Raw genomic sequence first — 14,851 nt, 5'->3', positions numbered from 1 at the left:
ATTGCCCATATCCGAACACACTTCCTGGAACTTCAACACAAATACACACGTCCTGAGTTCTTTACAGATGCCTCCAAGTCTAACTCCTCTGTGTCATACGCTGCTGTCGGCCCATCCTTTTCGGATGCTGGCCCTCTACATCCAGGGACAAGTATCTTCACAGCGGAAGCTTATGCGATACTTGTGGCGGCTAAACACATAAAAAAATTACAAATACAAAAAGCAGTAATTTATACGGACTCCCTCAGTGTGGTAATGGCTCTGCACACTCTTAAAAACACACACATATCTTTTGTCCGGTGGCGATCCACCATTGTGTGACAGATGTGGTGAAGCATTAACAGTCCTTCACATGTTAATCCAATGCAAACACTTAGAAACTCTAAGAAAACAACATTTTCCATTACCCTACCGACAACATATACCTTTACACCCTGCAATGTTCGTCGGTAGGGAACCGCTTTTTAGTCATAAATCATTGTTAGCGTTTTTAAAAGAAATTCATAGTTTTCATATCATATACACGGGCATTCCGTAGCATAACCTCTCCAGAGAGATTATTGCTGCGGTGGCTACACAAAAAAGCACTTGCCTCACGGCCCTTGGACGCAAGGGTATGAACGAGTGAGGCACTTGTGCTAATGCCATTCATATCCAGCATCGTTTTTGATAATCACCAACTCTTGTCATCTAATCTCACCACACACACCTTTCACGGCATGGTCATGATTTTATTACTTTTATGTTTTTACCCGCCTTACCGCGAGGAATTTTATGGCCCTTATACAGCCGCTTATCACAATCATTGTCCATATTTTTAGTAACATGAACTGGCGCTCTTTGGCCGTGAAATGGCCCTTGCGCCACAAAACATCAAACATCATAAAAAGGAGGAAAAAAGTTTAAGCGGAAAGCCAGGGAGGTTAGCCAGTTCTTAGACCGGCTGGCTACCCTGTGCTGGGGAAAGGGGTGAGGGGAATGAAAGATGTTAAAAAGAAATGTTGCGAAGAGAGAGAGAAATTACAAAAAAAAAATTGTGACAGAGGAAAGGCAACACCAAAGAGTATAAGACACTAGAGTCTGTCTCTGAGGCCAGTTGTCCGCAAATAGCGCAGCAAAGCTTTCAAAGCCTTCTGGGGTGAGGATGGTCTCGGCCAATGACCCAGAATCCTTTGTTCCGACAAAGGCCGATCGTCTAGTCTATCCAGAGCTGCAGTGAGTTCTTGTCTTTGCGCGTTGAAAATGGTGCACTCACACAGAAGGTGCGCGATGGTTTCTTCGTAACTGCAGTAAGTGCATGTAGGAGAGCTGGCCATCCCAATGAGATAAAAGTATGCGTTCGTGAAGGGCACTCCAAGCCACAGGCGGCATAGAAGAGTCTCCTCAGCTCGAGATATCCTTGGGGGCAGACGAAGCTGCAGATCGGGATCCAAGTTATGCAGGCGCGCGTTTGTGAAGTCTGTTGAGTTCCACTGTACCAGTGTGAGGTCACGAGCAAGCGAACGAAGTCTTGTAGCTGCATCGGTTCTTGAGAAAGGGATGGCTGTATATTGGGTACCATCGTGCGCAGATCTAGTGGCCTCATCTGCGCGGTCATTGCCATATATACCGCAATGACCTGGTATCCACTGATACACTATGCTGTGCTGTTTTTCGATTGCTTGGTGATGAAGAAGCCTTATTTCAGTGACTAACTGTTCATTAGGTCCATGGCGAAAGGGTGACATAAGACATTGAAGAGATGCCTTCGAGTCCGAGAAGATAGACCAAATTCCCGAAGGTTCTTTCACTATAAACTCCAGAGCTGCACGTATGGCGGCGAGTTCTGCAGCTGTCGACGACATTGGATGTGCTTTAGGTGCCTTTTAAGGTCACTTGTGGATACGCATTGGTCATATGCTAATAGAAGGGCCATTAATAGAAGGGCACTAATAGAAAGAAAGCAAGTCTATGAGTTGGTGTTTGAGGTTACCATATTTTATTGTGTTTTTCCCATATCAAACTTTTTCTGGTTGACAAGCAGTTGGACATCTCTTTTTGTTTGTGCTATTCACATGTATGTGTCACCACATTTAGTGCTTGTTTCTTCCCTTCCTTTCTTTCTTTCTCATCTTTCAATTTTTCTTTCCTTGCACCTCAATATAGCATAGCCAACCGGGCATTTTTCTAAATAAGTTTGCTGCCTTTTACATTTTCGTTTTCTTTTATAGTTGCAAGCCTCGGGCACTCAAAGAAGACATAATTTAGGCTTTTTCACTGTGCTAATGAACTTTGCTTTGACGTGAGATTTCATGATGAAAGCAGCGAGTCACCATTTGCACTTCATGGGGAACAGCTACGACACATGCATGTCCCAGTCACATGCAATATAAAGTGAAGCTGACCGACATGAACTTGCCACAAAATGCGCTCTGTCACCATTTTGTGAAGGGGATGGTACTGTAATTGACCCCTCTGATGGGAGGCTCTAGCTAGTGTCGTGAACATTGTTTCTGCTTTCGGCTATTCTTATGCGGGGGTAGTTTTTGGACTCATTTAATCAAACTACAGTAAACTCCCTATAAGACGAACTCTGTTAAGATGAATTCTTGCTTAAGATGAACAACAAGGAAATGTTTGTTTCGTTTCCCATAGATTCAATGCAAAAAAAAAAAAACTGCTGAAGATGAACCACTTAACAGGCCTCTTCTGTTAAGATGAACTCTCGCAGCGATCGACAACGACGTCGATTGTGCACAACAAACATTATAGTCTTGGTGGGAGTGTCATACCTGCCAAGTCTCCCGGATTGGCCGGGAGATTCCCGTATTTGGACCGTTTCTTCCGTTTAAATGGGTGTCATGAAAATCTCCCGAAAATCGATATTTTTGAGCGTGATCCAGCCGCCTTGACTAAAAAGCAGCTCGATCCGCTCTAGGCTTTGGAACTTACCCCAATTTATTATGAATAAGTTTAAGAGGCGTTCATCTAAACGTACAGTAGAATCTCAATGATGCGAAACCGCGGCAGATACGAATTCATAAAATTCCTCAGCAAAATTTTACAATGTCTATTAGGCCTAAATTCAAATGTTCCAAACACATTTCCTAATCGCGGTGGGTGATACGAACTTTAGTACGGAAATCGTCGAACGAAGGCCGAGAGCAGCGTACTCGAAGCTTCGAAAGTACGCGTGCGACCGGCACGCGCACTGCCTTCTACAGTGTGCGTGGTTGTCGTTGCCACAACCCCTGTCGACAAAACCATGGTCGCTTTTCACGCGATCATGTATAACTTACAGAGTCCCGAAAGTGTGCGTCCGTCCAACACTCAACCAGTCAAAGCAACGCTGCTTTCTGCAAACCCTGCGGACAAAGCCGCGGCAGATGCGATCGTATACGGCATAAAACGACTTTGTTTTGAAGGCGCGTGCGCAGTTAGGCGCACGGGGATTGAAAAAAGAACTATACCATTTGCCGCAACTGCCGCGCACAACATCGCGGTCGTGGTGGCGCGATAGCGATCTACGAGCTTCGAGGGCACGTGTCGGTAGACTAAAGGCAGTAAATGCATAAAAAAAAGTCACAGTTACGCCGGAAGGGCGAAGGAATGAATGCGACAGCAACAACTTGGAATGTCACACTGAGAACGGCAAGCGAATTGGAACGCGCAGCGCGCTGCTCACGCATAAATGAAGCACGGAAACAATACACACAAGACAAGAGCGAGCTAACAACGTTTACCGCTCGACACGTAACGCGCTGTTTAAACAAACAAACAAAAAAAACCATGCTCGATACATAATGAAAGGGATGGATGAGTACAAACTTACAAGTGTCCCAGTTATACCTTGCTGTGTATAAAAAGCGCGCTCTTTTCACAAACGGGACCTGTGCATAGACCAAAGATATCTTTGTGGGCCCGGTAACTAACGCAGTCGTTCCAGTGAAAGCCGAAGGCACACGATTCTACCCACCGAAAGATAAGCGGGCGTGCACAATCATCACCCCCCCCCCCCCATCCGCGGGGCAAAGTACGCGTCAGCGCATCGCGATGAACTGGGCATCGAGCGTTGCGGCTTTTTTTTCCTTTTTAGAGTATTAATATATATATAGATAGTGTACATATACGGTGAATGACGGCGGTGGTGGCGACGGCAAACACCAGTCTAGACTGTCAATAACAAAGGGGCCAGACGCAGTTGGCGCTCCTGTCAAAATAGTCTAGTAGGGAGCAAAGCTTTGACTCGCGCTTTTGCAGCAGCCAGCTGCGCCGTCCTGTCCACTCACGTGTGTCTCAGTAAGACATACACGAGCTGTTTTGAAGGAAATAAATTCTGCTAGTTGTGTTGAACCTTTGAGACTCACCTTAGCGGGAAACCCTACCTTCGTGTGTTCGGCCACTCCAAGCCGACCGCAATGCCGTTGTTTGCGCTTGCGATTGTGACTCCCCACCCCCTCTTGTTTTTTGCGATGATTTTTGTTTGCTTGTCCATGGGTTTTTTTTGGTGCCGATAAAAAATTGGAGCAAATACTTCAGCACCTTTTCCCTCCCCCTGCGGATATCTCCCGAATTCATAATCCTTGAACTTGGCAGGTATTGGGTATTCAGACGAAGAAGAGAAGACAAAAAAAAAGAAACAAAAAATTTTTGGCGCAATGACTAAAGCAAATCGCAACTTGTCTTTTTTGTGTGCCCGTAGCTTGTGATCGTAAGATTTCTTCAGTTGCACCTAGTTACTGAAGGCTGAAAATAAGAAAATATCCAAACCTCAAAAAAGCTTGCAGATTTTTATAAGAAAGTTGGCTTATACAGTTAAATCTGGATATAATGAAATTGACAAATTCACAGAAAAATTCATTGTAAAGAAGATTTCGCTATATTCAGGTTAAGTATGAAAATTCAAAATATAAATGCACAAATAAAAGAAAGGGAAATCTGAAGGCAGAGCTAACCCTGAACACTTATATAGCGGTAAAAAAACTGCGTTATTATTGCGATAGATGGACACTCTCAGCGGGTTTTTTCTGTGGCCGCCATGTTCCGCAACAAGTCCAAATTGCTAACATGCCCCTGCGCATTGTAACTTTTACGAGCAGGTAAAAGCGCATGAGCGCTGCTGAAGCAGAGATCAAATGAGCTGGCCCATCTCTATCCCCTGGAGGGTGCATACAAGAGCATCCCCCTGCATGTTAGAACTGCCATTGAATTCTCAAACAGAAAGGAAACCACCCTTATTGAACGAGCATAAAAACGTGAGGGGTGGGGGGGTCGCTCGAGTAGCATAGGTGAACTTTGACTTTAAGGGCACGGTCACGATCGCTGCTGTGCATGCTTCCTCGGCAAGCATCAGTGCGCTTTCAACGCAAAGACTGTATCAGTGATACCACTCCTGCGCCAACTGTGCCAAAGTGAGCCAAATGATATTTAGTGTGCCATCCAGATAATATCAATGGAAATTTCGCCAAACTGTGTCGAAGTCGGATTTGGTATCGTCTTTCACCGGCAATAACGACGTCAATACATGTGCACTTTGTTTTTGGGGCCACCAATGTCACAATTACGTACCTACTTAATTTCGCTGAATAAACAGCAGTCACACGTGCATTCTAAAATCCACGATGCTTTGTTTGGTGCTGTCGCAACTCTCTTGTGCAAGTCCGCTTAACGGTGAAACGCGCTCTCCACAGGGGCTCGTGACATCTAGTTCAATCTGTGGCGTGAAACTGTGGTGGTGATTCATCGGCAGGCGTCGTCTGTTCCAGGAACGCTGTTGATACTTAGTTTGAAGAGTTGCAGGACATGTAATAAAGTGCATGCGTGCCGCCAGAATGTCTGTCACGTCTATGTCTAAAGATCGCGATCTAATTTTCCGTGCTTCCTGTCAGCAGAAAAACGTGTAATTGGTGGGAATGCGTTGACACCTTTTCTCTAACATACTTTATGCATAGATCCTCATACAGAAGAGCTTGTTCGCAATTCCTCCCACAAGCAGGTCCGCGCTTATAATCGCTGTGGCGGTAAAAGCCCCGAAAAGACCCTGCCCTTTCGAACTTGAGGTTGCTAGGGTCCGAATTGAAAATTATCGGGTGCTTTCTTTTTAAATGTGATCTCATTTATAAAAGCGTGCTTCTTGATTGGAGCAGCCGCAATTCGGTTTTAATACGCGCAGCTACAGTGAGGCCATCACTAGCGGCTCTGCTGTCAGAAGGCCTGTGAAGCGGCTACGCCTTGTTACACGTCCACCTCTCGCTTTCCAAGGTCAGTAGCTGATGATAAAAAACAAAGAAAACTAACATCACGGCATCACATTTATTGCTTTGTTTTGAAGGAAGGGGAGGAAAGGAGACTGCTGCGTTGCTTGAAGTAGCTGGCGCGCTCTATTTCGAGGCATAATGCGACTGCTCGTTAACTTTCTGTGCTACTAACATCTGCTTCGCGTTTAGATAACTGAAAGCACGAAAGCTTTGGCAACTAGAGTGACCATTGTCCCTTTAGCCAGCGTTCTTTTGAGTTATGCAATATCGTGATCATCCACCTCTCGCTTTCCGAGGTCAGTAGCTGATGATAAAAAAAAAACTAACATCACGACATCGCATTTGTTGCTTTGTTTTGAAGGAAGGGGAGGAGGGGAGACTGCTGCGTCGCTTGAAGTAGCTGGCGCGCTCTATTTCGAGGCATAATGAGACTGCTCGTTAACTTTTTGTGCTACTAACATCTGCTTCACGTTTAGATAACTGAAAGCACGAAAGCTTCGGCAACTAGAGTGACCATTGTCCCTTTAGCCAGCGTTCTTTTAGTTATGCAATATTGGATCTAAAATAATTGTAAGTTTCACTTGTGCTCTTAGGAGTGAATGCGATACCAACAAATTGTATTGTTATACCAAATAATAAGGCGTGAGGTCATCCATGAAAAGCAGTAGCAGTGGGGTTGTCATTTCCAAGGTCTGCGCGCTCGCAAATACTTGCTGCACACGTGGTGTTCAATATCCGTGACTTGGGTGACCAGAGACCTTCAAAACATCTCTTGCACGTCGATGCACGTACAGATGGAATCAGACTTGTGTAGAGTGCCCAGCTGGCTGCCTCAGCTGGCGTTTTCTTCAGAAATATGTAAAGACGCTGTAATGCTACCAAATATGGTCGTACTGATTGTTAGGCTCTTGTGCTGTAATGCAAACATCAACGGAAGATTGTAGCTAACGTGAGATAGAAGCCGCGGCTAACAGTCTCGACAGGCACCCGCTCTGCTGCTCTAGATCAGTGTGATTCCATCTGTAAAGCACGAATGGCATGTACAAATGGACCTTCGAAATGGCGCAGCGATGGTGTGGCCGCCTTGCAATCAAGGCTCAGTGCATACCCTTATATGGCTGCTCAAAAAAGCGAAGAACTTTTTGCACAGTCTGTTCACATTGAGAGTACAAGGTAGAAGGGTATACCAGTCGTATATAGCGCGTGCGGCAACATTCACACCCTTCAAGTCAAAGTTCATAACAACGCCCCCCTCCCCCCCTCGCATTCTTAGCTCAATCCTTCCTGTCCCTTTGACACGGGTGGCGCGTTCCTCTCTGCTTGAGTAACAATCAATGGGAGGCCTGGCATGCGGAGTGATGTCGCATCCGCCCTTGGTGTAAAGGAGATAGGTCAGCTCTTCTTAGCTCTGCTTAAGCCCCGCTCGCGCGCTTTTAGCCGCGTGTAAAACACGATGCGCCGGGGGATGCTATCGATTGGGACATTACACAAAACATGACGGCCAGTGGCGTAGCCGGGCGGAGGGCACATCGGTAACATGCCTCCCTCTCCTCACCTCAAAAATTTTTTTCGCCATGGCATATATAGCGCAAAATGACCTTTTGCCTGCCCCCCCCCCCCCCCCCCCTTCAGATCAAGGTGCACCTTTCTTTTTTTTTAAATTTCTGGCTACACTCTTGGCAATGGCAAAAAAACTGTCGATAACGCCCAAATAATTGCTATCCCATTAAAAATAAAATAGATCTTGCCTTCAAGTTATCTTAGGCGTATGCATAAACTCTGAGAATTTTTTTTAAGCACTGCTTTATAGAGGACACGGCAAGGGGTTTTTGGAGTGTAGACAGAATGCCCTGGCGATATAAAATATTGCTGCAAAAGGAAAATGAAGTTCCTAAATTGTTTAGTTTCAACACAGAGATGAGTGCCGGAGGAGGTTGGCTTTCTGAGACTAGCTGAATGACGTCATATCACGCCCAGTAGTCGATCAGTTGTGAAGAAAAAGAACCTTTTTTATTATTGAAGTCATCTTAAGGAAATGCACTTGGTACTGTGTAAGTCTCTAGCTTTGTACAACACAGCATTTGTCTACCATATCTGCTGATAACCTCATAGGTGTATATATATTGTTATTTCATGAAGTACACGTCTATTCATCCAGTATTCTGTTTGTTTGCTTCAGAAATAATCACTGAACAAGTTTCCCCAGAATGCTTAACAGCATGACGCCATTATTTTTGCATCATCAGCTGAAATAGGGAGTGCTTCTATTATGATTGGCTTCATAAAATTTGCTATGCATCTAAATATTGTCAGCTTTTCATTAGAAAACCTCAGAGTGATTTTTAGTGTCCTTGAAGGTAAATGCAACTTGCTTCTCCTCCAGGATTTGAAGTTAGCTGCTCCAGGTTGCTCCAGAATGGAAATATTGCTGCTCCAAAGTGCTCCAAATTAGAAAGTTTTGCTGCTCCAAAGTGCTTCAAATGAAAATTTTTGCTGCTTCAAAGTGCTTCAAAATGAAAATTTTGCTGCTCCGAAAATTGCTCAAAATTGGAACACCTCGGTGGCATCACTGCTGTATGAAAAGAGCACTTCTTCCTGGAGTGGCCATATTGGCTTTCACTGGTGTTTTGTCGGAGTTCCGCGCTATTGGATCCAATAGAGTTGGCTGCTAGCCTTACATTGTATAACATTACAATTTGTTGCTATTGCTCTCATTGCATTGCATTCAACGTGCCGTCATATTGCTATCAGAGCCAATCGGCAAATCGTGAAGGCTACGGTGTCTCGAACTCGCGGAGCTAACGGAAATGCGTCCGAAGATTCGTCGTTGGCGCCGCGGTCTCTGAGAATTTCCATCAGCGCTCAATCTGACATCTTCTCCGTAGTGACGAAACGGTTGTCTGCATTCTAAAAGACGAAAAAAAGTATGCCTGAACTTCGCCGGGGGCCACACCATACGCGCGCAGTAAAACCGTGCATGCGTGCATGGCGTTGAAAACGACATGGATATCGCGGAAAACTATTCGGTAAAGCACCCTTCATATTCAGTGCAGTCCCACTTATGTGACGTTGACTAAAAGCGTGGCACTGCCAGTGCCAAAGTAGTTTTCTTTCTCCTTTTTTTTTTAGTTTGGAGAGGGAGGAAACATCCTCGCATGCGCCTGCGGCAGCAAGATCGGTGGCAACGCCGGCTTGTGGGGTGCAGGCTCGCCTGCCCGCCACCTTGAGCACACCCAAAGCTATCGAGGCCACGAGCGCGCCACCACCGCCTCGCGCTTCAGCGGTGGCGGGGCAACCGTGGGAGATGCATGCTCGTTCCAAAATGACAAAATCCAGGGCGAAATTCCTACACTGTCCGTGGCAAAAATTCGTTTTGTCAAGGTTGTCTCCCGCTATTACTTTGTCACATAGAGGTCGCAAATATATGTGCTTCTACGAAGTAACAGCGGGGCATAGAAAAACTTCATTATATCGAGAAATTTGTTATATAGAAGGTTACTATAAGCAGGTTTAACTGTACTGGCTTTGTCAGGGTAACGGTATGAAGTGGAGGCATATCCAAAAGTGATAGCAGAGCCAGTAAGAGCGTCTGAGAAGGGGAACAGCCAGAAAAATAAATTTTCCATTTTTAGAAGGAAAATTGGGCTTGTCTCTTCATTTTTATCTGTTTCTAATCATCAAAATATGCTCATGCTAGAGTTTTATTGTTAAAATGTGGTAGCAATTTAATTCATAAGAATATTTATTGGGAATTCGGGAAATCAAGTACTTGTTAGATTAGTGTAAATACTCTACTTGGAAGCATAGAATACTCTACTTGGAAGCATAGTTTTTATCAAGGTGAGCCGAATAAATGCTTTTCTTGTTCCTGTCCTCCCCATTATAAGCTCAGTGTTTTCAAGCTACACATTTGGGCACACTTAGCATGTTTGCATTTCGTTTTTGGGGATACTGCTGACAAGACGAAAGAATGATTGTGGTCCCTTCGAGTTCGTCTTAAGGGGAGTGTACTGTAATATGAACTGGAAATAGTGCCCCTATATCTTTTATTGGCTTCAGGATCTGTTCGTGGTAAGGCTGGTCTAACAAAGAAATGGGCCACTCCATACCTGCCCATCAGTGCCTCCTAATTTGTTTGAATTTAATGTAATAGTAAGACAGTTAGTCGAAAAGTTCGGACCAGATTGGGTTAGATTTTTGTCAATACAGCCAGATCTCTGAGAGAAATTTTGATTTCTGGAAATTTTCCAGCCAACTGTATAAACGTAAGAAGTGATCAAAATTTCGAGAGTCTCCCAAATTTTCTGGGAGACTCTCGGATTTCGATCATTTCTTACATTTATACAGTTTGTTGGAGAATCTCCCGGAAATCAAAATTTCTCTGTGAGATCTGGCCGTATTGACAAAAATCCAACCCATTCCGATCTGGACTTTTCGCGGAAATGTCTTACTATCGCATTAAATTTAAAAAAGTTAGGATGTGCTGATGTAAACATACAGCAGAATCGGTGATACAAATTTGCGAAATTCTGCAGCCGAATTCCACTGAATCCAATGTGCCAAAATTAGGATGTTCTTTCACTCTGGTGCGTCGCTCCGGGTGATACAAATTTCACTACCAAATCATTGAGCAGTGGCTGAAAACAACATGCAAGAATGCATGTGGCCAACGAAACCACGGTTGCTGGTGACACGATCGTGTATAGCACCCGCCACGGCAGTGGTCTAGTGGTTATGATACTCGACTGTACTGATCCGCAGGTTATGGGGCCGCATCCCGGCTATGATGGCCACATTTTCGATGGAGGTGAAAATGCTCAAGTCCTGTGTTACATTTGGGTGCATTTTAAAGTGCGCCTGGTGACAGTGACAAGAACCCTAATAGTCATGAGGAAAGTGGTTCAAATTTTCAGAGTCCTCCATTATGGTGTTGGAGTCTCCCATAATCGTAAGGCGGTTTTGAGACGTTCAACCCCATCAATGGTTATTATTACGATAAACTGACAGAACTCGATGATAAAACATACTGTTGTGCACGCGCGTGCAAAGCTCACTCAGCCAAATTGACGCTTATTTCCACAAGCGTGCGGGCATATGCCCAGCCATTGCAAGCCGAATAAAAACGGAACTACTGTTTGCCGCAACTGCCATAAACTGCAGACGCTGTGACGTGATCATGGATAACAACTACGAGCTACGAAGGTACGCGGCTAATGGAGTGGTGGAATAAGTGCGATAAAAGCATAAAAAAGAAGCACGAGGCAATTCAGTCGTCTTGTCAATCTTCGCTTATGACTACGATGGAGCAGTCTTTAGCACTTAGCTTTCAGGTGGCCTCATGCGAAGCTTTGATGCTTGCTTTCGCAGCAGCTATCTACTCCATCCCTCATTGGTCCGTTCACGTGTGTCCCAGAAAAATGTACGAGAGTTTGTGTGACGGGAAAAAAATGTTTTTTTTTGTGTATATCGTAGTTTGGAAACTGATTTTGCCAGTTTTGTTTTATTATACAATGTTTTGGGGGACAATAAAAATATTTGCGATCCCTTGTGACATTTGCACATATTATTGAGATTTGTTTGTCAGCCATTATGAGACCACACCGCCAATGCATTGCTCTTCTTTTGTTCATTGCTTATACTTGCACGAAAAGCTGTGCGTCATGATTGTGCAGTAAGTGAACTCATTCTTTCTCAAACTGGTCATGATCTTGTGATGCCAATGGCAATTACTGGCTCCATGATATTGTTGTGAACACAGTTTTGATGTTAGTTGTGTATGAAATGATTTAGCCAAAAATCTTGAACTAATTTTCTCTGAGCGCAAGGAGCTCATTAGAGTCTGTTAAACACTAATAATTTATTCTGAGCTGCATTTTTTTGTCACAAATCTTCTGTAGAAATTTCAATGTAGCCATCTTCAGCAGATGAAGTGCGTATGTTTTATTCATTATACCCTGCATGCTACTAAAACAGACAATGCTGCTTTTTATCGCCATTGAGTTCACTATTCATGTTGTGCACAGATTAGCTTATCAGTAAACATTTTATGTCCCTAAGTGTCTGTGTATTATATGAAGAAGCTGTTCATAATTTTTATATATTTTATTTTCTTTACAGATAAGCTACTGATTGAACTAATTTATCAAAATTTTTCAGAACTTCCTCCATTCCAGCATGGGAGTGCGAAACCAAACTCTAGCTCAAGATGTCTGGCAGACGATGAAGAAAGCCCAGGAGACTCTGCAGAAAACTCAGCCAGGAAACAAACACTTGCAAAAGCCACATGTCACTGACGAGAATGGTTCGAAGGGCGAAAAATTGCACCATTCAGAGGACAAAGCAAGGGGCCAGCAACAAGAAGAAGAAGAAACGCAGGATACTTCAAATGAGAATAATGCACCAGGAAAGAAGAAACAGGAAAATGGCTCCGCTCAGGTAAAAGTTGAGAAGACCAAGAAGTCAAAAGAAGAGCTGCTCAAGAACAGCATGAGTGATGAAGTTAACTCAGATAAGTCGAAAAAGAAAAAGCGAAAGAAGCGGCAACAGGAAAATGTCATTGAAGGTGGCTTGCAGGACGACAAGGAAGACAGGCAGGACACTTCAAGTAAGGATAATGCACTAGGCAACAAGAAACAGGAAAATGGCTCCGCTCAGGTAAAAGTTGAGAAGACCAAGAAGTCAAAAGAAGAGCTGCTCAAAAACAGCATGAGTGTTGAAGTTAGTTCAGATAAGCCGAAAAAGAAAAGAAAGCGAAAGCAGCCACAACAGGAAAATGTCATTGAAGGTGGCTTGCAGGACGACAAGGAAGATAGGCAGGACATTTCAAGTAAGGATAATGCACTGGGCAACAAGAAACAGCAAAACGGCTCCGCTCAGGTAAAAGTTGAGAAGACCAAGAAGTCAAAAGAAGAGCTGCTCAAAAACAGCATGAGTGTTGAAGTTATTTCAGATAAGCCGAAAAAGAAAAGAAAGCGAAAGCAGCCGCAACAGGAAAATGTCATTGAAGGTGGCTTGCAGGACAACAAAGAAAACAAGCAGGACGTTTCAAGTAAGGACAATGCACTAGGCAAAAAGAAACAAGAAAATGGCTACGCTCAGGTAAGAGGTGAGAAGACCAAGAAGCCAAAGAAAGAGCCGCTGGACAAAACTGTGAGTGATGAAGTTGCTTCAGAGAATTCAAAAAAGAAAAAGCGAAAGAATCGGAATCAGGAAGATGTCATTGAAAGCGACTTGCAGGATGAGGAGAAGCCGACAAAGAAATCCAAGCGGCAGGACCAAGAGGGCGACAATCACACTGAAAAAGTTGATAGTGAGTATAGTGCTCTACTACTTTCAACAAAAAACATTATTAGACATAGAGAGGAAACCGTAGTAGGATTCTTCAGCAGGCCCTCAACATGAGTGGAGTTCTGTCCAGGACCCCATAAGTTGTTGCCACCTGGCACACTGTCCTTACGAGATAGAACAAGTCACATAGTTTTTATGCTGTACTGAGTGAGAAAAGTTTCCATAATTCATCATGAATTGCATAGGACTATTCAGTTGTCTGCTGTCTAGTGAACACACAACAGAGCTTTGCAGTTCAGTTAAAGTTGGTGACTTGCAAAGTACAAGTGAGAGCCACACCGACAGATGGTATTGGGAAACAGTGTCACCCAAAGTGATTATCATTGCTGATGTGCATCATTCATTCATTATTTATATTAAAATCTTTTAAATAATGTCAGAGTTGACATAAAATCATTGTAAAATGTTTAGCCAGAGAAACGACTATGAGTCTGCCAATGGAATTGTAGGTTAGGGAGAGAGATTCTCATGCATCCAATATTTTCTCAAGTTCTACGTGATGCTCTTGCGAAGTTTAGCATTTCCTCTCTTTTTCTTCTGCACTATACATGTATTATGTCAATCTGCCTGTCAATCAACTCTCTGTAAAGACATTTCTTGCGTTGTATTGGCTCAACTGGTATTAGCCCCAAAACTTTTTGGTTTGGGGGGTAGATTTTAATTAATGACCTCATGTTTTGCTGGGCTGCTGCTTTGTGTCGGAGAAGGTGTGCTAAAAGCTATTGCATCATTTGATGCAGAGATCACGTGTTGGGCCCACTTTTTTTACTTCAATCATAACGTCCATTGTTCTCTCTTCTCGGGTTACGCCTTGATAATGAATCACTAGTAGCCCAGCTGTAGAGCCATTGCAATGCCAGGCGTGCGTGCTATAACAGCCAAGTTGTTGAGCGATCGTTGCACCAGTCCCAGCTCAAAAATGTATGTCATGTAGAGACATAGGCGTGGGCACAGGATAAGACATTGTGTTACCAGTTGTTACTACATCCAAGTGCTTCTCTAAGCTAGTATCAATGCAGCTGTACATACAATTAAACAGCGCCATGAAAAGCTATAAACATTTGCGTTATCCCGCTTGCGGTATCATTTGTGGTTTTTATTTTTAACCCACATAATTGGGGAGTGCTTCAGTAGGGACCTCAAAAGTTTGGGCTTTCAAAGTGCTTTGCGCGGGCTGGCCTTGGCTCATACAAGAGTTATGTGTTTCCGAATAAGGTCTTACGTTCACATTTTGCGTCTCGTGCATTTAGCGCCACAGTGGCAAGAAA

General features: G+C 43.9%; 1 protein-coding gene across 4 annotated transcripts in view; it reads left to right on the top strand.

Annotated features, from left to right (window-relative positions):
• The window catches only part of LOC119185722 (uncharacterized), a 65,907-nt gene that overhangs the window by 34,868 nt on the left and 16,188 nt on the right, over positions 1-14,851 (top strand). For all 4 annotated transcript variants that reach the window (XM_037434616.2, XM_037434615.2, XM_037434612.2 and 1 more), the window contains exon 4: positions 12,393-13,545. In XM_037434616.2, the coding sequence (XP_037290513.2) occupies positions 12,393-13,545 (1,153 nt within the window). The remainder of the gene's footprint in view (positions 1-12,392; positions 13,546-14,851) is intronic.

This window comes from Rhipicephalus microplus, chromosome X (assembly GCF_043290135.1).
Source record: "Rhipicephalus microplus isolate Deutch F79 chromosome X, USDA_Rmic, whole genome shotgun sequence".
Taxonomy (NCBI): Eukaryota; Metazoa; Arthropoda; class Arachnida; order Ixodida; family Ixodidae; genus Rhipicephalus; species Rhipicephalus microplus.
The sequence above is the reverse complement of the archived record's forward strand: the minus strand, read 5'-3'. Positions and strand labels throughout refer to the sequence as shown.